This window comes from Lutra lutra, chromosome 14, assembly GCF_902655055.1.
Source record: "Lutra lutra chromosome 14, mLutLut1.2, whole genome shotgun sequence".
In the NCBI taxonomy this organism is placed as follows: domain Eukaryota; kingdom Metazoa; phylum Chordata; class Mammalia; order Carnivora; family Mustelidae; genus Lutra; species Lutra lutra.
The window spans coordinates 49,023,427-49,048,875 of record NC_062291.1 but is presented as its reverse complement, the minus strand read 5'-3'; the positions used below and the strand labels follow the sequence as shown (position 1 = coordinate 49,048,875).

Below are 25,449 nucleotides of genomic sequence, written 5' to 3'. Positions count from 1 at the left end.
ATTCTACCAACTGAGCCTGCTAGACACCCTAAAGTTACGGCAGTTTAGATCAGATGGCCTGGGAGAAGCACCTCCATGCCCACAAACATCCTGACGGGGTATTAAAAGGCCGGGGATTCTGCCTTGTAGATGGAAATGGCTTGGGTGCAGGGCTCTAGTATCATTTGCTGCATACAGACCATCCCAAAACATCGGAACTTACGTTTTGTGACAGTGACAGTGTTAATCACCTCTTGCTGTTTCTGTGTTAGAGAATATTTGTTCACTCAACAGCTCTTTACTGAGTGCTTGGGCTAGATAGTGGTCAGAGCCTGGGGCTAAGCAATGAACCAGAGAAACAAGGTCTCTGCTGTCCTGGGGTTTAGAGTCAAATGTGTACGTGACAGATCACAAACAAGCAAACAGTCCTCTGTTGAACAATCTGCGGGCTATCAGTAAAGAGCTTTATTTTTCCTCTGCCCCTGAACCCGACCTGTTTAAACATGCTATGTAGACTAGTTGAGCAATCTAGGCAGGCCCTTTAGTGTTTTGGTCTCAAGATAATTAAAAAGTGCTTTGGTCACTTTTAGTTACACAAAAGTATCAATCCAGAGTCTGTATCTGAACTGGAGAGGGGGATGAGAGAATTAAGGGTCAGGTACGTCTTGGCTGCTTCTGCCAGTGGCAGTGTTTAGGATGATTTTCTTCCTTTTGGGGCTTTTGTGGACTTCTCCAACATGCCTTGCTGTTCCTTCTTCTCAGCTCCCCTTCCACTACATGCTCTGACTGCCTTTTAGCGTCTGTATTTAAACCCATGCTTCCCTTTGCCTTCTGCAGAGATTGCTTTGCCCCTTGCCACTCTTGGGTGGGACCTACTTAAATGGTCTTTCACCTTGCTGGGAAACATAGAGAGCAGATAGCTGAGAACTGGGGACCTCTGTCAAAGCTGAGACAGAAAGATTCCTGTATGAATATCTGGTCACAAATAAACAAAAAAGTTCTGATGTGGGTAATGTCACACTGTGCAAATTTTGAGAAAAGGTACAGAGAGGTGAAATGTGGAGAATGGTACAATGTGGTGCAAACGAACATATGCTTTGGAGTCAGATGATGTGGCTTGGAATCTGGACTCTGACTTTTGTTTACTAAAATTAAAAAAAGAACGTTGTAGCCGAATATACAGGATGTAAATTTTACCACTTTAACCATTTTTAAAGTTTACAGTTGAGTGGAATTACATCCACATTGTTGTGTAACCATCACTACGTCCATCACCGGAACTTTCCATCATCGCAAACTGAAAGTTTATACTCATTATACAATAATTCCTCTCTCCCAGCCTGTGGCAACCACCAACGTGTTTCCGGTCTCTCTAAATCTGACTTGCTCTAGGTACCCTCTGTAAGTGGAATCATACAAGATTTGTCCTTTTTTGAGTCTTCTGACATTTATTTTTGCAAGCATAGGTTAAAGCTAAAATCTATCTTATGAGGACATTTCTTCTGAGAGAATCACTTAGGATAATCCTTGGCACAGAGTGTGCCTGCAATAATCTTGCTTCACTTCATCTGATATTTAGAAAGGGTGGAAAAGGACACGGATATCGAACGCCTCAAAGAGTGCGCGCCTGCGCTCTGTGCTCTCTAGAGGGCGGACAAGGACTTTGCGCTGACCCGATCGAATATCTCGCGAGACTGTCAGACGTGTGGCGTGAGGCGTGGGAGGAAGGTTGTGCTCTCGCGATAACTCTTCCTTTCGGCCCCTTACTTGATCGGGCCGGTCTCTCTCGCACGAAGCTTCCACTCCGATCGCCAGTAGCGGCACTTGGAGCTGGTAAGAACGCAGTGGCTCGTGGGGCCTGCACACCTCCTCTAGCCCTCAGGTCGAGGGCTGTCCGGGGCGCCATGACCGCTTGCTTGCCGGGCATGGGCCTGCCCTACCCGGCCGGTCTTTACCTCAAACCGTCCGGCCCCCCGGGGTGGGGGGTGGGGGGTCACCTTTTCTTGACTGTTGGCTGCTCTGAGCCTGTCCTCTCCTCAGCTCTTGACACTGGCTCTGCCAGGGGATCACCACCTTCTGCCCGCCCGCCTTCTCCCGGCCCCGGGAGTGACAGCAGCAAGGTTTAGCGTGCTCTCGCCAGGGCCTCATGCATGCGAAGAGGTCCCCGTTTTCCTGAACGGGCGCAGAGCATATCCATTCCCAAACTGTTGGGTGAAAACGCGAGGAAGATGATGTTTTTTCGGCCGTCTGTGTGCCAACACAGCGTTACCTACCCTCTCATGTAATGCTCCCCACAATCCCGAGAGGTAGCTTGATTCTCTCTCCTTTTTTACAGAGAAGAGCAAGGTTTGCTCATTCCTTGATTCATCCCACCAGCGATCATTTATTCATTGCCTATGTGTTCAGCCTTTGTTGAGGCCACAGCAATGAAAAAAAAAAAAAGGCACAACGCTTATTTTCGTGAAAGTAAATTCCTGTGCGGGGTAACAGTAATATAAAACAGTCTTACGTGCCATGTGATGTAAGATGGGATGATGCGATCCAGAATGACAGCGGTCAAAGCTGTCAGATGGAAAAAGCAGCTTTTTCACAATACCGTTCTCCGGTGTTTTCTAATCAGGGTAAGGTTCACCATAGCATAACAGTATTTTGGATAGATTTATCTTTCCACCACCCACTTGGTGATCTGGAAATGTGGTTGTAAGGACTCTTGAGTTATTTCCTGGGGTGAGGATGAGATAGGTAATCATGGTTGAGGTGACCATGGCCGTGACATTTCTGAACTTTAAAGACTGTCAGACCCTTTAAGGAAGACTTATGCAAATGCTACAGTGGTGGGGGTGGTGGTGCACGTGCCTTGGGGCTTAGGGAAATTACTTGGTTTGCTCTTTGGAATGTTTGCTAGCTTGCCTATTTGTTAAGAGAAGTGAGATAATATATGTAAGCTCTAGTCCAGTAATATTCCTTACATTTTATTTTTCCTTCCCCCTCTTCTATGGGACTTTTATCCTTGGGTGGGCAGGGAAAATCCTAGGGGTTTAAAGTTTTGTGATATTTTGTGTCTAAATAAACCTCTACAATTACATTATTACTGTTGGACAGGTAGGTATTTAAAAAGTGGAAAAGCACAGTGAGCTATGTAAGGGAAGGAAAATGTGATTCTCAGAGGGGGAGGAGATATCTTATTTTAGAATTACATAGGACACGCCTAGCCACCCGATTTAAATCAGCTTAGCTGTGCCAGAATTTCAGGAACCTGTGGAGGGGCTTCAGAAAACTGCAGGATATTCTGATACATCCCTACCCCCATCTAAAAGTCTCTTGGCTCATGTTTTATAATAATTTCCTTCTGAGAGTAAGGGTTAGCATACTGGAAAACATTCAGAAACAGTCATCATTGCTGCTGGTGTATTTTTAACTCTCAGTGTCTTATTTCAAAGAATTAGTATGTTCCGCTGAATTTTTGGTGAATCAGTGGCACAAATTCTCCTCTAGGTAGGAAGTTCACCATTGTGCTCAGGGACTTTCATAAGTATATGTCAGTGTAGTCACTCAGTAAATATTTGTTGAGTAAATACATAAAATCTTAGTACTGAAGTGATCCCTTTAACATACATTGTGTGGCTAAGGACTTTAGACTCAGACCTGAGATTAAATCTTAGTTCCTCTACCTGGAAGCTTGTGATTATAGGTGATACATATTTAACTTTATCAAGCTTTAGGATCTTTATTTTTATTTTTATTTTCTTTTTAAAGATTTTATTTATTTATCTGACAGAGAGACAGATAACAAGTAGGCAGAGAGGCAGACAGAGAGAGAGGAGGAAGCAGGCTTCCCTCGGAGCAGAGAGCCCGATGCTGTGCTTGATCCCAGATCCTTAGGATCATGACCTGAGCCGAAGGCAGAGGCTTTAACCCACTGAGGCACCCAGGTGCCCGTAGACTCTTTATTTTTAGTGAATTGTGGTGATAATATGTACTTTAAATGTTTGTGGGGACTAAATGGAAAGTTTAAAAATGAAACCCTTGGCACATAGATGTATTAAATACTTACTGAATTCATTCAGAATATATTTATTGAATACCTACTATATAACAGTGAACAAAAAGACAAAGTTCCTTCCTGGGTGAAACTTACCTCCTAATGTGTTTTTCTGAAGTGGGGTCAGAAAATAAATGGTTTCTACATGTCAGATTATTATAAATACTGTGGAATATATTAAGGGGGAGTGTATGAAAGAAAGATTTATTTTGTATAGGATAGTGAGGAATAGCTTCACTGCGAAGACAGCCTAAGGAAGTAGTAGTCAGACACCCTAAGGAAGTGAAGGAGTGGGCATAAGGATATCTGGAGGAAAGTGCAAGGGCCCTGAGGCAGAAGTGTCCTTGGTATGCTGGAGGAACAGCAAGGAGGCATTTGTGGCTGGACTGAGTAAGCAAAGAGGTGAGGAGAGAGGATGGGGAGCAGTCATGAGGTTTCTGTAGGAATACTGGAGAGATACAATGGTGACTTATTAAGTTGATGAGCTACATAATAAAATGTGTTCTTTTATTATCATTCCACCATCATATAACTCTTACCAGAAGTAATAAAAATAGCTACCTATTATACTAATATAGGTATCCTCTGGTTTTTTAAAGCTTGCATTATGCCACTTTGCTTTATGAAAGACCTGCATTTGTGTCTGTTTTCGATAAGTGAAAGAAATCCAAAGTGAAAGAAATCCAAACGGATAAAAGAAATCCATTTTATAAAAAAGGGCAAAAACCAAAAATGATGTTCAGCATTTGTTTTGCTGTTGAGGCAGTATGCAGTATGCGCCCCAGCAGCTAGAGTGGCACCGCCAAGCTCCTTCCCTGGGAGTTACACTCAGCATCTCAACGTCAGGCCACCACAGCTTTGAACTGTGTCTCTGAGGACCAGTGCTTTAATCTCAATTAATTTTGTGCATCTGTTTGACTTTTTCAGTAGCCGGAGCCTCAGACAGTAAAGATTTATCACTGTGCATGATACACAATAGGATGTGCCCCTGGTTCAGAGAGCACTTTTTTAGGCATTGCTGAAATCAGTGAATTTAGTATTTCTGTTTGCATACCAGGTAGGTTGCAAGTCTAAAGTGACTATAATCAGGTATGTATGTATGGATTGTATGTATTGGATTAAGTTCAGTTTCATGGAGGCACTATAGATGTCCATGGCATTTTTGTTACTATTCCTGCTGCTTTTTAGCTTTCTTAAAGCTTTTATCCACAACTTAGAATTTGGCTTTGTTTTCATTGTGGATATGTCTGAATGCTTTGTTTCAGCATAGAACACACAAACAAGGTGAGTGGTCTAGATGATATGGGGGCCAAGTTGAGCACTTTTACTTGAGTAGCTTTAGATAGTGTCTCTAAATAGTGTGCTTGTCAGAGGAGCTGCTGTATAGTTCTCAGCTTGTCTTTGCTTGTTAAATTATAATATTTGGTCATAATTTATAAAAATCACATCAAGTCTACAATACCTCAGAGCCTGACATGGTAATCATCCTCTTTGGGTTAGGTAGATTCACTGGCAAGAGAATAAAATAGTTATTTTTTTAAAACGGTGTTTCAACTTTTTTTTTTTTTTTAATTAAGATTTTATTTATTTGGGCATCTGGGTGGCTTAGTGGGTTAAGCCTCTGCCTTCAGCTCAGGTCATGATCTCAGGGTCCTGGGATCCAGCCCCACATGAGGCTCTCTGCTCAGCAGGGAGCCTGCTCTTCCCCCCTACACCTGCCTGCCTCTCTGCCTGCTTGTGATCTCCGGCTGTCAAATAAATAAATAAAATCTTTAAGAAAAAAAAGATTTTATTTATTTGACAGAGAGAGAGAGAGCGCACCTATGAGGGAGAAGCAGGCTTCCTGCTGAGCAGAGAGCCCTATGTGCAGCTCTATCCCAGAAGCCTGAAATCATGACCTGAGCCTAAGGCAGATGCTTAACCTACTGAGCCACCCAGGCATCCCTAAAATAGTTATTTTGAAGCTGTTCTTTTTTTATTCTGATGTGAATGATTCATTCTAATTCTCTTAGCCATTCTTATCCCAGGTCATCATCCCTGATTTTTGCCTGGCTTGATTATTCACTGGAATCAAGATGTTACTCTCTGGTTCTAGAAGTATGTTTGGGGACACTTGAGACGTACTATTCCTCTTACCCAGTGCCTAGAGTGCTCTACAGATGTGACAGTTTCATTCAGTGAAGGAGTGAACTGACCATATACGTTAAAAGGTTTTTGATTGCCAGTTTGGTTACAGATAAGAAATTAAGTCTTTTAATACAAGTACTGATTTCATAAGAACATAATCTTAGGTGTATTTTGAATTTAATTTTGACATTATTGCTAGTCCCCTGGTCTTGAAAGAAGAAAATATTATATTACTTGTTGACTTCCTGTTGGAAAAACCACAAGATACTTATCATAAAATTAGGGATAAAATGGTATTATTACTGTGATGGTAGATGTTTTCCTATCCTTGACTGTATTATGGGCAGAAGTTTCAAGTTGAAAATCGGGCAGGGCCCCAGTTCTGAAAGCCTACCAAACTTCTGTGATGTTAGCTAGAATTTCTGTGGTACTGCAGAAATCTTAGGAAAAAAAAAAATCCCGAGTTGGCTCAAGTACTTAACTGTGCTCAAGTACAGTTAATATTTCCCCCTTTAACTCACAGACTTCCTGATGTTTGTGAGTCTCTATAGCTGAACTTTGTCAGGTCTGGACCCAGGAAAGATGCTTTATCTCAGTGCCTGTTCTGGGATCATGGTGTCAGTGGCAATACCCTTGCTAGTTTTGTCTTGTTTGAGAGAAAACTAAAGGTAGCATTACACTAGAAACATTTCCACCTCTGAAAAACCTTCCTGAATTAATGCAGGCCTTAAGTGTGACATCAAGTTGATTACCTACGTTTAATGAAGAACTATACTTCATCTGGCTAGTCTGAACTTGAACATTTGCTTATCATTTATTCATCTATCTATTTATCAAACATAGTTAAGTCTTTGTTGAATTTAGGGTCACAGCACTGCACAACTTCAGGGACACCATTCTCTTTATGTCATTGCAATAGAGCATGTAAAGTGAAGAGGGTTGGTAATGCCAAGATACCCTTATCAGGCTATCTGTTCAGCATTAGGGTGTACAAAGCCACATAAAACATGATACCTTCTCCTGGAGGTCTCAAGCTAAGGAGGCAGACATGTAACATGTAATTAGAGTAACATGTTACAGGTGTCATGCTGGAAACCTGTACTGATTAGAGTGGGTCCAGAGGAAGGAGCAGCTAACTCTGTCGGCCCAAACCAGTGAGGAGTGGGGTGCTGGGTCAGGAAAGGCTTCATAGTGGTGGAACTTGAGCATAGTTAGAAAAGAAAAGCATACAGGTAAGGAGAAGGGAACTGGTATTGCTGATGGAGAGCACTGGGAGAGCCAAGCTGGACAAGGTGAATCAGCCTGGATGACTGTGGATAGAATAGCTGTGTAGCAGGTCACAGTGTGGGGCTGCCCTGAGGCGATAGCAGGAGAATTGTGTTGGAGCAAGAAAATAGAGAACTTTATTAACTTTGTAAGAAATTTGGACTTTATCCTATAGGCAAGTAGGGAGTCATTGGAGAGTTATAGTTTATGTTATCTCTAAATGAGATGATCTACTAGGAGTGGATGGTTCTCTTGTTCTGAGACAGCATAGAAATCTTGAAGCAGAAGAGAGGTAAAATAGAAACATTTTATAAAGATGTAAGGGCAAATAATGAAGTTTAAGGAAGTCAAGGGGAACCTACAAAGTAGTTTGAATGCAGAATTCTTCTAGATTTCTTTTTTATTAAGATTTTTTTATTTATTCCAGGCGCCTGGGTGGCTCGGTGGGTTAAAGCCTCTGCCTTCAGCTCAGGTCATGATCCCAGGGTCCTGGGATCGAGCCCCACATCGGGCTCTCTGCTTAGCAGGGAGCCTGCTTCCTCCTCTCACTCTCTCTCTCTCTGCATGCCCCTTTGCCTACTTGTGATCTCTGTCTGTCAAATAAAATAAAATCTTTAAAAAAAAAGATTTTTTTATTTATTCACTTGAGAAAGAAGCAAGAGCATGAGCTGGGAGGAGGAGCAGAGGAAGAAGCACACTCCCCACTGAGCAGGGAGCATGACCGAGGCTTGATCCTAGGACCCCGTGATCATGTCCTGAGCTGAGGGCATATGTAACCCCTGAGAAACCCAGGCACCCCTGGAATTCTTTTGGATTTTTATGATTTTTTTCCTCCACAGTCTTTTTATGTTTATATAATATTGAATAAATCACATCATTATAGTAACAACTAAAGCTGGCATAAGCTGACAGAACAAACACTAACTCTCAGTTACTGTTAACTCAGGAATTCAAGTGAGGGAGAGCTGGAGCATTTAGTGTGTGGAGGCGTTGGTCAGGATCTTTTAGAGAGGGTGTAGAGACTACTGGTTATGTAGGTGATAGCACAGTTTCTACTGTATTTACATTGTGAGTATTTTATAGGGGCATCTAAAAGATGAAAGTTCTTGACATCAGTTATATTTTAATAGAGAATTCCTCCTTTCTAGCCATTTGACTTCAAGTACAAAAGGCCAGAAAATTTAAACTTTCATCATTTAGAAGTATGTCTAATGTTTTATCTTTACAAAATGTGTTATCCAATGAAGAAGAAATTGTTTTCTCCTTATTTCTGGTAATTAATATCTGAAACGGGATCCCAGAAACTTTGTGCATCATAGATAAAACAGAGGCTCCACAGTCTGTTCATCTGAAATCTGAGGATTTCTTAATTGAAGTTGATGGCCGTTAGTGTTTCCTTTGCTTTTTTTCATATGGTTTTGCTTTACTCTTACTATTTACAAAAATAAAACTATTTTTATTTGTCGCAAATATCTTACATTAATAAAATTGATTGAAAGGGAATGACTAGTGCTGTCTAGATTTTGTCTTCTGGCCTGATTGGATATACAGGCTGTAAGGGTTGTTTTTGGAGAAAAGGACACCAAATTAGTCGTACTATGAGCATGATAATCAAACAGGAATACTGTATGCTAGGTACTGTCGTAAACATTTTACATATAATTCATGTAATTCTCATTGAGTTGGCGACAGTAATAATGGACACCTGGAACAAAAGGCGAGGGCTGAACTCCAGCAGTGCTGACAGTGGTTATCTGACAGGCATAAAATACTGGGTAGGAACATTCCAAGAATAACTCGGTAAGCCTTCAGAAGACCCACGGTTGTTATTTCTCTGTAGTGAATAGCAGCAAAATCCTTAAGCCATAGACGTCTTGACGATTTGGAGCGCGGAGCGGGGTGGACAGAGGCTACGAGCTGGAGCAGCAGGGCGGAGGGGAGTTTGGAGAGCGGCCCCTGGTAACCGGCTTCCGGAAGCGGCGGGGCGGGGAGGGAGGAGCCACGCCCAAGCTTTGCTACCCGCTGCGGGGGCCTAGGGTTGTCGGGGGAGGGGAGGTGCCCGAGTGGGCGGAGCCTCTCTGCTCGTCCCCGGCGCCGACGTGCGCGCTCCCAGCCGCGGAGGTCTGAGGCCAGTATCAGGCAGGGTGGGACGTGGCTCGTGGCCTCGGGAACCTTCGGCGCTCCAGTCCTGGTCAAAGCGGCTCCGGTTCGGCAGGCTGGTCGCGCGGCGGAGACCCGCCTGCGAGGTTCGTCGGGCAGCCCAGGGGCGCTGCCGGAGCGCTCGGAGTCTCTTGCCACGCTGGGGTGGGGAAGGGGGCTATGCGGCCCCGGCTGTGCGCATGCGTGCTGAGCGGTGACCCTAGAGGGCTGCGGGTTCAAGGGACCGTACCGCGGCTTCGTAGGGCTACTGTGCTCTTAGAAAGTGTTGGGGAACCTGGAAAGTTGCATGAATCATTGTTGCTTTTAACTAGAAAAGTCTTACTTGGCTTTAGGTGGGGAATTTTGTGGTCGGTTTGCAGTTACTGCTTCGGAAAGTTGTTGTGCTCGGTTGCTGTAGTTAACAAGTATATAGATCCCAGCGAAGTAAACTCTGAAGTGTGAATCTTAAAATATGCTATCGTGATTTCATGGTTACTTATTTTGTGTAAGTCTCTTCAAGTATTAACCTTTATTTGCGAGGTGTAAAAAAAGTTACGGAGAATCAGATCCTGAATTTAAAAAATACTTGTGTTCATAAATAATTAAAAGTGGGTTGAGGCTAGGGTAGGACATATATAGCATTTGAGTGAATGAAGTGTGAAATAAAAAAATAACCCCCCTTTTTTTAAAAAAGTAACGTGTGACGAAGAAATGTCTCAAGGTAATGTGGAATATTAATTATTTTATAATTAATAATTTTTTCCCGGAAAATTTGTACAGTCTAATCTATATTGTCTCATCAAAGATAACCAAATTGGCAGTATTTCAGATTTAGTAATCCATACAACATAGATGTATGCTGTGGATTTTTTCAGGGCGTAGGCTTCTAGCAATGATTTGGATGCCAGGAAATTAAAAAGTGGACTTTTTTTTTTGGAGGAGGAGCAGGTGGGAAGGGTGACAGACAGTGAGACCTGGAAGGTGCAGTTAGAGATGACCTGGCCTAAGCCTTCAGATAGACAAATGGAACTTTGATTGTGATACAGATGTGGGATCAGAATCAAGGTCGCTTGCTGTGTCCTTTATACTTGGCACTGGTATTTGTCAGTGTTCTGATTATTCCGAAACTATCATGACATGCACAGGTACTATTTGTTTTGTTAGCATTATCCAAGGAAGAAGTTCTAAATATAGTCATAATTTCGTTGGGGAGGGTATGTACTATGGTGAGTGCTGTGAATTGTGTAAGACTGATGAATCACAGAGCTGTACCCCTGAAACAAGTAATACATTATATGTTAATAAAAATTGTCATAATTTATTGAGGACTATGAAAATGAACAGAATCTTAGTGGAAGTTATTCCAGTAGCATGCCATTGGAATGTTCATTCTTGGTTGTTTTTGTTTTTGTTTTTTTTGAATGTTAATTTCAAACTTTAGTATTGGCAAATAAAAGTAATTTGTGGGTGATAAGACACTAAAGGAAGAACAAGCTGGTCAGAGAGCATCCAGGACTAGACCTTAGGAACTTTAGTTCTGAACTCAAGCCTGTGGTTTTTAGATGGGTCGTTTAAATTGTCTGGGCCTTAGTGGCTTCATCTGTAAAATGAGAACAGTCTACAAAAGAGATGGCTAAGAGATTTTCAACTTCAAAGTGTGGTTTGTGCTGGTCACTAGAGGGTTATAGCTTTTTGGAAATTTTATGGTTAAACCACATGATAACGATTTAGCTTCATTTGTGGTTAGTTGCTCAATCGTGGTTTCATGATCTTTGGATTTCATAATTAGATTTGTGCAAAGATAGAATATATAGTTTGTAGAACTCTGGGGAGAGCTCTAGGTTTTCCTGGAGCTTTCTTTATTTGAGGGGTGTGTGTGTGTCTCTCTCTCCTCCTTCCTCCTCCCCTCCAAACCTAGTAGGACAGGAATCCTAGAGGCACGAAAGTTTTAGAAGCACTTAAACTTTTGACTTTGTCCAAAAAATGTACATTTAAGACTGTCTTCTGTTGAAGGTGGTGGGGCATGACAGATGGGCTCTAAAGACCCTTATTAACAAGATGACTGCGTTGAAGGATAACATGTGAAAACGTGATAAATATGTGGGGAAAATCAGTTTTGTAACTTAAATCTCATCCTGCCTTCTGTCCATAGCTGATAAAGAGAAAACCCAGTTTGTGTACTTTTGCCATATTTTGTTCCTGTTAGATAGGTTTTTTTTTTCTTTTTTAAGATTTTATTTATTTGACAGAGATCACAAGTAGACAGGCAGGCAGAGAGAGAGAGAGGGAGGGAAGCAGGCTCCCTGCTGAGCAGAGAGCCCGATGCGGGACTCGATCCCAGGACCCTGAGATCATGACCTGAGCCGAAGGCAGCAGCTTAACCCACTGAGCCACCCAGGCACCCCTCCTGTTAGATAGTTTTTATAGTACTTTAGGGATCTAGTAATAACAGCACTTATATGCATTTGACTTTGCCACCTGTGTGATCTAGAGCTCGGGTTTGGCATTGTGAAGTACATTTTAATTTATTATTTATATACTTATTTTTTAAAAAAGATTTTTTTTTTTTTTTTGGTCAGAGGGAGCGCGAGTGCACACAAGCAGGGGGAGCAGCAGGCAGAGGGAGACGCAGGCTCCTTGCTGAGCAAGGAGCCTGATGTGGGACTTGATCTCAGGACTCTGAGATCGTGATCTGAGCTGGAGGCAAACACTTAACCGACTGAGCCACCCAGGTGTCCCAGTACATCTTAATTTAATTTTATTGATTGCATTTTACACTGTGCCAGGCATTATGGCATTCCATACGAATGATGAAGACCTAAGAATGGGAAATTTGGCACAAGTGAAAGTTGGCTAATAATTGGGAAGACAGCTAAATATGCCTTGCATGTAACTTTTAAGTGCAAAGTGAAGCAACTTGTAATGAGGTGACACTCTAGCTCTCCACGTATGAGCCAGCAGTTCACTTGTGTTGCACAGGTATTGTTCAGGATCTCTACAGTGTGCACTAAGTGTACACTAATGCCTATGCTTAAAACAGGTCAGTTTACAGTGTGAAAAAGAAGTTAGCAAAATAGTTACAGCTGGCCTTTTGAGGGTTAAAAAAAAATTCCGCAAAGATTTCTGTCAAATTTAGTTACAGAGGCCCTTCCTTTTTAGAGGTCATTATGGGGAAACAGATTGAGGTAGCGAAATAACAGGGAAGTTACAACGTTTCCTGAATCTTTCAGTTTCTTAGAGGATCTCTAGTTCCTCAGTATGTATTTTTCCCTAAGATTCTCAAAAGAAAGCCTATTAGGTTTCTTCTTCCCATCATTTTATTTAAGGATGGGGGTCATACCACTTTTGTCCCTTCCCAGCTTTTAGCTAGCCATGTGGTCCTGAACCCTAGGCTTGCAGGTACCGTCTAGGCCAGAGGTCACTTGCTTTCAGATGAAGAGTAAACCCTTTGGGGGACTCTACACTGGGTAGGCTGCCGTTCAGCCAAAAGCTGGCTTCTTTGAGAAGGTCTCTGCCTTCAGAACTGACACGAGGTTCTTTCATGCGTTCCCTCAGATGTCTCCTGGTAATCCTCCTCTACTCCCTTTGGGTGATTCTGAACAAATCTAAGTCTTTTCAAGCGGTCACCAAGTATTTGAGTATCGTAATCAAGTCCTCCCAGAGACTTATCTAGGCTAAACAGCTTCCCTTCCTGGAGAAATTTTTCATGGTTTGAAGGTCCCTTTGCCTGTTCTAAAGTGTGTTATTCAGAAAGAAATTTTAAATTTAGTTTAATAAACATGGAACAGCTTAGTCCTGTGACAAACACTCTACTGTTGGTAAATGCAAATGGTGTGTTTTCTCTCGGACCCAGCACAGTGCTAACTCATATAGAGGTTACTTTCAATTAAAAATCTTCATCCTTTTTTTTTTTTAAAGATTTTATTTATTTATTTGAGAGAGAGACAGTGAGAGAGAGCGTGAGTGAGGAGAAGGTCAGAGGGAGAAGCAGACTCCCCATGGAGCTGAGAGCCCGATGTGGGACTCGATCCCGGGACTCCGGGATCATGACCCGAGCCGAAGGCAGTCGTCCAACCAACTGAGCCACCCAGGCGTCCCAAAAATCTTCATCCTTTTAAAAAACATTTTATTCTCTTCCACTTTGTCCTCCCCCATTCAAGTTTTAAAAATTTATATTTTGTTTTATCAAATTTAACAGCTGTGTAGAGATTGTTGTGGAATCTTTTTATCAAAGTCACTTGTTAACTGCAACTGTAATATCTGCTTTCTGTTTTTTGTTTTTTTTTTTTTTTAGATCCATGTAATTAGGAAAAACAGGGGAGTGTGGGGGAAAACATACCTCTAAAAACTTTATAAACTGGCTTCATTCAGTCTTCTATCCTTTTGAGTTGTTCGTAAAAAATAATCTTAGGATTCCATTTAGTTGTACCTGTTTATCTCATATTCACTTGTCCCCAAAGATAGGATATCACCTTGACACAGGACATACTGTTGAGCATCCAGATAAGAGTGTGGCTGCAGGACTACATTGAGTGGCTGGTTTAGTAGAATTGTCCAAGAAGGAAATAACTTTGATGTCATGAGGCTTAGTGAACACCTGCTGGGTTACATTGATTACTGCTTTTTTCTAAGTGTTTAGAAACTATCTCTGATTCTAGATCTATCTAAGATAGACACCATACTTCTTCCAGTGGTTTTTGTCAAGCTTTTGCTTCATTGTTTTTCCAACCATCTTCTGTCTCAGTCTCTTATCATTTTATCATTGCTTGTGTGCTGTTCTTTCCACATCTGTTTCTTATCTCTTGTAAACCTAAGATGATTAGAAAACTCTGTAGTTTCCCATACCAATGCCTGTAAGCACCTCCCTTATATCAGAATCCTTTGAAGTTACTTTGTAAGATTTTTTGAGAGCATCCTACCTATGAAACCATTCCTAAAGCCTTTCTAAATTAAAAAAAAAGCCCCACCTTAAAATAATTTAAAATTTCCATTTTCCCAGTCAATTTAGGTAAATGCCAAATCCGAAGTGTTCTTAATTCTGCTTACCAAGTTAATAGTTTGTAGTTGCTTTTCAAAGTAATTACGGATCCTTCTAGACCTTTCAGAACAAGAACATGTGCCTCCTATGTGTGTACATAGTGTACACAAGAACACTGTAGTGTTCTTTTAACTTCTTGGAGGTCATATGCCATATCAGTTCAGGAAAATTAGTGCTTTTTGTTTTGTTTTTTAGGAATAATCTGTTCACATTTAAAATGTCACTAAAGGGGGCGCCTGGGTGGCTCAGTGGGTTAAGCCGCTGCCTTCGGCTCAGGTCATGATCTCAGGGTCCTGGGATCGAGTCCCGCATCGGGCTCTCTGCTCAGCAGGGAGCCTGCTTCCCTCTCTCTCTCTCTCTGCCTGCCTCTCCGTCTACTTGTGATCTCTCTCTGTCAAATAAATAAATAAAAATTAATGGGACGCCTGGGTGGCTCAGTTGGTTGGACGACTGCCTTCGGCTCAGGTCATGATCCAGGGAATCCCAGGATCGAGCCCCGCATCGGGCTCCCAGCTCCACGGGGAGTCTGCTTCTCTCTTTGACCTTCTCCTCGCTCATGCTCTCTCTCACTGTCTCTCTCTCAAATAAATAAATTAAAAAAAAAATTAAAAAAAAATGTCACTAAAGTACATGCATAGAATTGTAGGGTAGGAATGCAGTAGTGGTGGGGAGGGAAGAAGAGGCAGTATTTATTAAGGGTATACTGTGTGCCAGGTCTGTGTTGGAAGTAATCTAAGTAAGTTAGTAATTGGGAGCTGGTTGGAATGATCATTTGGGGGATGATTGAAAGGTGGTTTTTGGTTGTAATTACAGTGCAATTTAGATTGTTCTTTTTTTTTTTTTTTCTTTCAAAGGAACAGTGAGCAGAATGAGTACCTCACAGGACCAGAGTGGCTGCTCCAGTACTAGAGAGCCCCTTTTGAGGTGTTGTGATGCACGGAGGGACTTGGAGCTTGCTATTGGTGGAGTTCTCCGGGCTGAACAGCAAATTAAAGATAACCTGCAAGAGGTGTGACATGTGCTTTTTTCTTCCCTTGTCTGGACTCTCAGCACAGGGTTAGTTAGAGTATGGCTAAGGGCTTGGCTTCTCTCTGCCAACCAAAAAGTTTCACCTGATGCCTTGCGTGGTATGCCTGAAATGTTGGTACCTTTGATTCCCAAGTGAAATTAAGCAGATGGTAGAAGAGTCTGAAAAACCTTGTACTACCTTAAAGAGTTCAGTTCAGCATGCATTTTTTAATTGCTCTTCTGTGTGGTCCCTGTGCCAAGTACTGCCCTCAGTAAAAAATAACAAAATGAATGAATACCATAATTCCCAGCTATGTGTCCTTGATGCCTGAAGGGTGGTACTTCATCATGTCCCCTGCCATCTTTTAACTTAGTGGTGGCATGGTTTTGGCGGTGGCATGGTTCTGTAAATAACTTTATCTGTTAGATCAAGCCAGAATGAAATCTCTTTGTTCCATTGATCTAGTATTATTCTATTGGTGAGTGGGAAGACCACGTATTACATGACTTTGAAATACAACTTTATTATACAGAAAAAATTTGTTTTAAAATAGTTTCTTACGTGAATTCTCATGGATAATTTATAGCTGTTCTGATTTCTGTCCTGCGGATTTTTATATTTATTCTTTTTTGAATTGCTGTTTATGTTTCCAGAAACATTTAGTTTATAGGTTTACTTAAACTGTCTGTCCTTGTGGTCTTCTCTCTGTTCACAGGTAGTCGCACATCTCTTTACTGAATTGGCCTCTGTAAATAGATTGCTCATTCATAGAATGAGAAAAGAGATAAGGGCTAGCTATTAATACTCCTGTCTTACTCCACTGGCAAATTTGTAAGACTTTAGGTTTTCAACTTGGATGGAAAACTGAGGGGGATCAGCATTACATGATCTATCCTTTTATTTTCTCTTGATTACTTTAGGTCATCCAAATAAACCTGCTAATCTTTGGAGAGAGGGGATATTGAAGGAGCATTTTAGAGCTTATGAATGCTTTTATGGCTGGAATTCTTAAACTGGGTCCATGGTTTTGCTTTGGGGACCATAAATTCCAGAATTAACGGGTAAAATTTTGAGTATATAATATGTATTTTCTGGGGAGATGCTCCATAGATATGATTGGATGACCAAAAGGATTTGTGACCCCGCCCCATAAGTTTAAGAAACCATTCTGTGGGAAACACCATTCTTTGGGCTTTTTAACAGCAGTGAGGTTAATAGGTATATGTTTCCTAGGTCAAAGCCCAGATTCACAGCTGCATAAGCCGTCACCTGGAATGCCTTCGAAGCCGTGAGGTGTGGCTGTATGAGCAGGTAGATCTCCTCTATCAGCTTAAAGAGGAGACACTTCAGCAGCAGACCCAACAGCTCTACTGGGTAAGGAGGCTGCCAGGCTGTAATCAGTTTGAGTATGGTTTCTGGTTTCCAAAGAATGTCTTTCCTATAATGTAGCATTAATAAATATCAGGTATAAGTTTAATTTCAAGTGCTGTTTGTTAACTTGGATATATTTGGTGCTTTTAGTATCACTGGCTACATGGTTCCATTTTTCTTACAGTTACTGGGCCAGTTCAATTGTCTTATTCATCAACTAGAGTGCACCCAAAACAAAGATCTAGCCAATCAAGTTTCTGTGTGCCTGGAGAGGTAAAGATATTTTTTACTTGTTTTGACTTTTGGCTCTTTGATTTGATGTATGTATTTTATTTTTTAAAAGATTTTATTTATTTATTTGAGAGAGATATCAAGAGAGAGCAGGGGTGGGGGACAGTTGGGGTGGGTGGGGAGAGGGAGGAAACAGGCTTTCCGCTGATCAGGGATCCTGACATGGGGTTTGATTCTAAAAGCCCCGAATCATAACCTGAGCCCGAGGCAGATGGTTGACCAGCTGAAGCACCCAGCTTCCCCAACTTCAATGTATTTAAAAAAAAAGTCAATTTCGTGACTTATTGTATGTCTTGGACTTAACCTGACTTCTCTTTTCCTGTGATAAGATCATCTGACTTTATATACTTAATATTATACCTGATGGTACATAGTGAAGTCATCTGCCTTTGATGAGTTTCTTAGAAAAGTAAAGTACAATCATTTCAAATCATTCACACTTTGGCTTTTGTTTTAGATTAAAATCATTATTCCTTAAAAATAGATTTTGTTTATTTTTTTTCCAGACTGGGCAATTTGACCCTCAAACCCGAAGATTCGACTCTCCTACTGTTTGAAGCAGACACAGCTGCTCTGCGTCAGGCCATCACCACGTTTGGATCCCTCAAGACCATTGTGAGTAGTGTTGATCTCAGACAATTCGTAGAGCACTTCTCAGATCTGTGGACTCACAGATGGTCTTGAAAATTTTTACTATGAATAGTGGCTTTCTTGAGCATTTGCTCTGCTTCAGAAGTTTCATGTTCTGATTAAGTTGATAGAGCATTAGGCTGGTAGTTCTTGGAATGTGGAACTGACTCACTTAAAATCTCCAGAATTCATCTTGTATCCTTTTACATAACTTTTGACATATTTCTTATAAAATCTATGACTTGAATGGTCTTTAAAATAAAAAACCAAACACGGTCTCGTTTGGGACTTGTAAAAGTGGTATTACTAGCAGTTCTGGTGAAGAATTCTCTTGTATAGTGAGTTATGTAGTAGAGAATTCTCAGATTTCCTAACTACTTGTGTAGGTCATTGAATTTAGTGTAAAGAATATTCTAGTGAAATGATAATGCTTTGCTTATTACTTTTGAAATTGAGGAATTACAGTTTCACCTTTTTAGGATGAAAGCATAACGTTAATAAATGTGATTAATTTCCTTTCATTTTATAGCAAATTCCTGAGCACCTGATTGCTCATGCTAATTCATCAAATATTGGGCCTTTCCTGGAGAAAAGAGGTTATATCCCATTGCCAGAACAGGTAAAATGTCATTTTTGTTTCTGGTAACTAAGTTATTACTTGGCTTATATGTCTTTTGGCTTTTGAGTAAATCACTTTTATTTATTTACTTTTTGGTACCATTTATTTGCAAAATGGCACCAGTGGAAATGAGTTAATTTATGCAATTAAACACTCCCTTTGAGACCGAATGTCAGATAGAAATTTAGAGGTTTTATAGGTGTTAGGAGAAAAAGTCAATTGTTATCAATTAGTTCATAAGACATATTATCATTAGCTCTCTGATTGGGGTAGTTCTCTCTTAGGGAACCTTCTCTTTATAATTCTTAAGGCAATGTGAATAGGAATGCTAGATGTTTTGAATTGAGAGCAACCCTGGAGATGAGCTATACTTCTTGTTTTATAATTGTGAAGATGGAGGATTAGGGAAGTCATGTGATATGTGCAGGGTCAGTGGGAAGCCAAAATTAGAAAGTGTGGATCTCCTGCTTTTCTGGTGAACCTTCCATGGCATTTGGCATTGCCTCATTAAGCAGCAGAGTATTATGTGATTAGCAGAAGTCAGCATCCAGCACCACGGCTGTCTCTCTCAGTGACTGGCTCCTTGGAAGCAAACCTGCCAGTGGTCGTCAGACTCCTTACATCCCCAGCACCAACCTCCAGGACTGGCTCACCCAAAAGCAGACCTTGGAGAACAGTCAGGTGTGTTGCTGCCTTTAATGTTTCTGAGGTAGACACAGTAGTAGTAGATGGTTTTAGTTTTTAACTTATGGTTTATGTCTTTGTTTGGCTTTTAGTTCTAAGCTGAAAATATTTTTACAACTCTTTATTACAACAGTGACACCTCTTCACTACAGATAGAAAGCTTAGAAAACAGAACCATAAGGAAATACAAACTCATAATCCCAAAATTCAGAGCTAACTACTGTAACACTTGTTTATATACTTCCATTTTTCTATGTGTACATATACTTCAGAAACATGATTCTGTAAATCCTGTTTTGACTGGATTTTTTCCACTAGTAGAGCACAAATATGTTTCTCTTTAATTTCTTCCATAAAATCCTTAATAGCATATAATATTTTATTGATTGGCTATAACTTAAACTCTAGTTTTCTAGGTATAAACAGAGTTCCCCTAAACAGCCAGGAGTTCGTTTGTGCACATTCTTGATTAGTAAAATCCTAGAAATTACATTTCTAGATTATAATTCTGCATACCCTTCAAGACTTTGGATACATATCGCCAGTTTGGCTTTCCAGGAAGTTGGTACCAGTTTATATTCAGAAGAATACACAGCAGAATATTTGAGGGTGCTTCCTTCCCTGAAACTTCTTGAATAGTGACAATCATATTTATAAGTTCCTTTTTTCTCCAAATTTGATATAAAGTAACAGTTTTACTTGTTTTGAAGTTTCTTTGCTTATGGAGGTTGAATATTTTTCATGTTTATTAGCCTTCCTGGATGAGTTCCCTAATCATATCCTTTGTTCATTTTTGTCTTCTTTATTCATAAAGATTTTTTTTTTTTTTAAGATTTTTTATTTATTTATTTGACAGAGAGAAATCACAAGTAGGCAGAGAGGCAGGCAGAGAGAGAGGAGGAAGCAGGTTCCCTGCTGAGCAGAGAGCCCGATGTGGGGCTCGAACCCAGGACCTGGGATCATGACCTGAGCCGAAGGCAGCGGCCCAACCCACTGAGCCACCCAGGCGCCCTATTCATAAAGATTTTTAAAAAAAATATTTTATTTATTTGACAGAGAGAGATCACAAGTAGGCAGAGAGAGAGGGGAAGCAGGCTCCCTGCTGAGCAGAGAACCCGATGTGGGACTCGATCCCAGGACCCTGAGATCATGACCTGAGCTGAAGGCAGAGGCTTAACCCACTGAGCCACCCACGCTCCCTATTCATAAAGATTTATTACGTAGAACTGCCAGTCTTTTCTGTCAAATATGCTACAAGTACTTTCTCCTACTTTGTCTTTACTATTTTTTTTAGTTTTTTTAAAGCTGCAGAAAATTAATTTTTTTGTTATTCACGTATTTAAATATTGCAGTAGAGAAATCCTTTGTCTCTTGGTCTTATCTATGAACATTTAGAAACACTGGGCAGTGTAATACATGTGCAGATAGAACTCTTATCATTGAATTCCAAAGCAGCCATAATGTTCTTTTGAACTAATACTGTGTACTTCTTGTGTAGACTTCTGCCAGAGCCTGCAATTTCTTCAGTAATGTCTGGGGCAACGTAAAGGGCTTAGAAAACTGGCTCTACAAGAGTCAGCAACAAGAGGTTCCTGAAAAACCAACTTCCCAAAAGTGTAACAGCCATTCTACCACCAGTTCTTACTCTGTTGAAATTGAAAAGGTTGGAGACCTGGACCTTCTTGATCAAGATGAGATGGACCTTTCTGATTGGCTGTTGACTCCTCAGGAATCCCATAAACTGGAGAAGCCTGGGAATGGCAGCTGTGAAACCAATGAGAAGTTGAAGCTCCTTTTGCACGTGTTCCAGGAGCCCTATAGTGTGAATGATTGGCTTGTCAAGTCCGATTCCTGTTCCAATTGTCGGGGCAACCAGCCCAAGGGTGTAGAAATTGAAAACCTAGGCAATCTAAAGTGCCTGAATGACCATTCCGAGGCCAAGAAACCCTTGTCTACTCCGAGCCTGATTACGGAGGATTTGCTTATTCAGAACCATCAGGACCCATATAAAGTAGAGGAGGTATGCAAGGCCAACGAGCCCTGTACAAGTTTTGCAGAGTGTGTGTGTGATGAGAACTGTGAGAAGGAAGCTCTGTGTAAATGGCTTCTGAAGAAAGAAGGAAAAGACAAAAATGGTATGCCTGTGGAACCAAATCCTGAGCCTGAGAAGTGTACAGATTCCCTGAGTATGTGGCTCTGTCCTTCCAGAAAAGAGGCAACACAACAAGCTAAGATGTCAAAGGCAGTGGCTCCTTCCAGAATTGCTGATTCCTTCCAAGTCATAAGGAACAGTCCTTTGTCAGAGTGGCTCATCACACCCTCATGCAAAGAAGGTTGTCCCAAAGAAGTGCCTAGTACTGAAGATAGAGCTGGCAAGCAAAAGCTTATGAACCAGGTGGCCACTTCGTGGTGTCCCTTAAACACAGCTGACTGGGTCTTGCCAGGAAAGAAAATGGGAAACCTCAGCCAGTTAACCTCAAGAGAAGACAAGTGGCTACTTCGAAAGAAGGCCAAGGTGAGCACACATCAAAATAACACCATTGGAACTATAGTTAGTAGATTTGTACATTTTTTTTTCTTTTAAAAAGGAAAATTTTACTTGACAGAGAGACAGAACAGGAACACAAGCAGGGGAAGTGGGAGAGGGAAAGCAGGCTTCCCTCGGGGCAGAGAGCCTGATGTGGGACTCGATCCTAGGACCCTGGGATCATGACCTGAGCCGAAAGCAGATGCTTAACCATCTGAGCCACCCAGGGGCCCTGATTTATACTTTTTTTTTTTTTTTTTTTTTTTTTTTTTTTTTTTTTTTAAAGATTTTATTTATTTATTTGACAGAGAGAAATCACAAGTAAACAGAGAGGCAGACAGAGAGGAGGAAGCAGGCTCCCTGCTGAGCAGAAAGCCCGATGTGGGGCTCAAACCCAGGACCTGGGATCATGACCTGAGCCGAAGGTAGCGGCTTAACCCACTGAGCCACCCAGGCGCCCCCCTGATTTATACTTTAATCACAAATCTTGTAAAGGGGCCAGATCCTTAAGTATGTTAAATGTTATTTGGCCTATTAATTTTGATGGAAGATTAGTGATTCACACTGAAATTTTGGTGTATTTTCCAGACCCCCAATTCCCATCCTGCAGGAAACAAAAAAAGGAAAACAAAACCCAGACTGTTTTATTGGCTGTTTATGGAAAAGATTAAACTGTTGTACCATTGTTCTTATTAGAATGGCCAACATTTACAACATTATTACGACATGGCAAAATATTCCTTACAGACACTACACTATTTGGAAGATGAGTTAAGTTGGGTCTCTTGCCTCCCAGCTGTCATGTAGCAACCCACCCTTTTTGTCTTCTTGCAGGAAGTATTACTTAACTCACCCCTACAGGAGGAACGTAACTTTCCCCAAGACCGTTACGGCCTCCCAGCAGTTTGTGACCTCTTTGCCTGCATGCAGCTTAAAGTTGACAAAGAAAAGTGGTTATATCGAACTCCTCTACAGGTGTGTACATTCCACTAGTGTTAAGAAAAAAAAAAACCAAAAACGAGATTTTAGCTGTTTGTAAATGTTTTGTCTTCACTGGGAAGTAACAGGACCCATTGAACTATATTCCTGTTAATGGCACGTATGCTAGGCAAGTGAGAAGTGGCTGGCGGTGGGGGGGATCATAACAGTTTTTCAGGTATTTCAGTTGAACTTGCTTTATGAAATAACTAGGACATACTTGAAAGTGACCCTTCAAGATGATAAAACTGTTGGGAATTTTCAGAGCCTGTGTGGATTTTATTAGCCTATTTAGAAATAAATCCGCTCTAAGGGAGGTTGTGGGAGAGATTTGCTTTTATCCTATAGTGAAGTGACTCTAATCTTTGGGCTTTTCTTTATAGATGTGAAAGAATGGAATACGAGTCAAGCAGCTTTTCTGCAGATTCACACATCCATGGGCCGAGTGACTGTGTGGCTTACAAAATCATTGTATTTCTGGGTCTGACCAGTCAGCTTAGTTCCTTTCCTGTCTAATTTTGAGCTAGTGAAGAGAAATAAGTCATCAAATTATGAGTTACTGTGTAAAAGAAAAAGGCTGTTTGTTGATGCTAAGGTGATTCAGTTCCTTCTTACAGAAGTATTAACTCAGCCCTACACTAGAAATAGCATCTTGGTGGATAGGTCTTTTTCATAAGCCTCTACAGCTCCTTAGATTGGATTGTTACTACAAGTACATTAAAACACTGTAGTTTTAAAAATGAAATAGTTGTATAATCAAGGCGTGTTGATGTATTGGAAAGCTAGTAAGCTTCCCTAAACTTTTGATTGTCCTCCTTTAGATGCTTCCCTTGCTGTGGGTTTTCTTCCGTTGGTGGTGAAAATGATTCTTCTGTTTAATATATAGTGTATTTCACACAAATAGTTAACCTTGCCAATGTAGTGATTTTTTTTCTCTTACCAAAATGTGTATTAACAATCTTGGCCATTTTGGACATTAATTACAAAACATTTTAACTTACATGTCAGATTCTACATTATTTTTCTCTTTTGAAAGATTCAGCTACTGCAAATTTTGTCTTTTTCCCTTTTCTAAATATTATTATTTAAGTATCTAGTGAGCTCTAAAAGAGCTCCATATTGCTTCAAGACTATATTTAGGGTAGTCCTAGCCACTTTCAAAATATTCTGAACTACAGGTCAGAGAGCCCTAGTGCTGACTAATCAATCAAAGAACAAAAGGCAAGACATGTTGGAAATGTACTACTTGAACTATTTGCTAAGGGTTATTGGTGCATCCTGTGTAAGGGGAAGCTGAGCTTGACACCTGGTGCTTTTAACTAGGAATAAATTAATTGTCCTCTCACTGCAAGCATAGCAAACCTATACCTCTGAAAGTATTAGAATGCAGTGACATTTTAGTGAACAGGCTGTTTTGAACACTTGTGCCTTGGGGGTGTTTACTGAAGCTTTATGAAAACTTGATGTCTTCTCAGTATCCTTAAAAGTCATGTCCATGCTTTAAAAGGTTTCTCTGTAGGAAATGCGATTTATAATGTTTTTAAATTCTCTAAGGTGAGATACATAGCTGCTTTCCAGGCTTTTAAACTATTAGCCACTCAGCTTGCCTCTGTGTTATTGTTAATACTTTCCAGGTTTGTGATATGGTCATCTAAAAACCCTTCTGGGGAAACTTCATAGTCCCACAGTCCTTGCCATACAGCTTCATTAGACTTCTTGAACCACAGCTGAAAAGAACCTTCTATTTTTTTTTTTTTTGCCCCCCCCCCCCAATACCACTTAGAACTTTATTAATAAAGATGGCAGGTAAAAACTTAAGGAGCCTTTTCCATTATCTTAGGTTGCAGGAAACTTCGTAGTTTTTTGAGGTTTAAGGATGTATTTCTAATTTTACATTCATCACCATGCTAATGAATATGTAAAACATTCTTTTGCATTGATGCATTTTGTACCCACTCCATTAAAAGCATTAACAGCCATAGTTGTTGCGTGTATTTGTAAGACTACCTTGTCACAAAATGTTCTACCGCGTTAATCATTGGGTAGGAGTACAGCTTAGAAACTTGAACATAAATTGTTTTTATATTCACTTAAATATCAATGTATTTTATGAATCTTAAATTAGTAAAAGGTATATTACTAACTTCATTTTGAGTCTTTTCCTGCAGACTTCAGACCTGCTCTTTTAATTTTTAACCTGCTTTTTATGAAATATATTAAACTCATTTTTAAGAAGAACTAGAGGCCTTTAGCCTCAGAGCTTTCCTATCAAGACTCCTTACTAGGTGCATGCCAAAGGCCCTACTTTTCCTCTTTCCCTTCATAATAATCACCAGTTGTTTAGTATTTATTACATATATGTATAACCTGCAGTGCAATTTTATTTAACTTTATTTCATAGGTGAGAAAACAAACTCAGAAATTAAGTTACTTGCCCTTACCTCCCTTAGCTTTCACAAGACCTTCTTAAACCCTTGTAGCTCGTCCCTTTCCTCTGATTATGTTTTTAATTACCCTCCATGAGATGACGACTCAATGAGTAGAGTTAAGCATGATGGCTGGACAGACTAACACACTACTCTAAGGGCATAATGGTCAATCTCAAGTGTCTTGAGGGGGTTTTGTGTCAACTCTGTTAAAGAAAAATTGTAACCTAGCTGTTAATGGTGCCAAGAAGCCCTTCATTTCAGCACAACCAAGAAAACACGTATTGGCCTAGTCAGGGCGGATAAAAATGCTAAGAGTAACT

The 25,449-nt window shown here is 40.7% G+C and overlaps 1 protein-coding gene across 4 annotated transcripts; it reads left to right on the top strand.

Moving 5' to 3' along the window:
• The first annotated feature begins 1,664 nt into the window (after positions 1-1,664).
• Positions 1,665-24,681, top strand: NCOA4 (nuclear receptor coactivator 4). Of its 4 annotated transcripts, none has more exons than XM_047703336.1 (11): positions 1,724-1,812; positions 4,949-5,078; positions 15,446-15,600; positions 16,834-16,974; positions 17,156-17,244; positions 17,769-17,877; positions 18,422-18,511; positions 19,046-19,192; positions 20,694-21,710; positions 22,557-22,697; positions 23,084-24,681. In XM_047703336.1, exons 3-11 carry the CDS (start codon positions 15,460-15,462, stop codon positions 23,087-23,089), a joined length of 1,881 nt encoding a protein of 626 aa, XP_047559292.1. In that variant the 5' UTR covers positions 1,724-1,812; positions 4,949-5,078; positions 15,446-15,459; the 3' UTR covers positions 23,090-24,681. The 4 variants fall into 4 exon arrangements, with proteins under 4 accessions (XP_047559295.1, XP_047559292.1, XP_047559293.1 ...); XM_047703337.1 differs by having other exon boundaries at positions 1,725-1,812; positions 19,049-19,192; XM_047703339.1 differs by lacking the exon at positions 4,949-5,078 and having other exon boundaries at positions 1,665-1,812.
• The last annotated feature ends 768 nt before the right edge of the window (positions 24,682-25,449 follow it).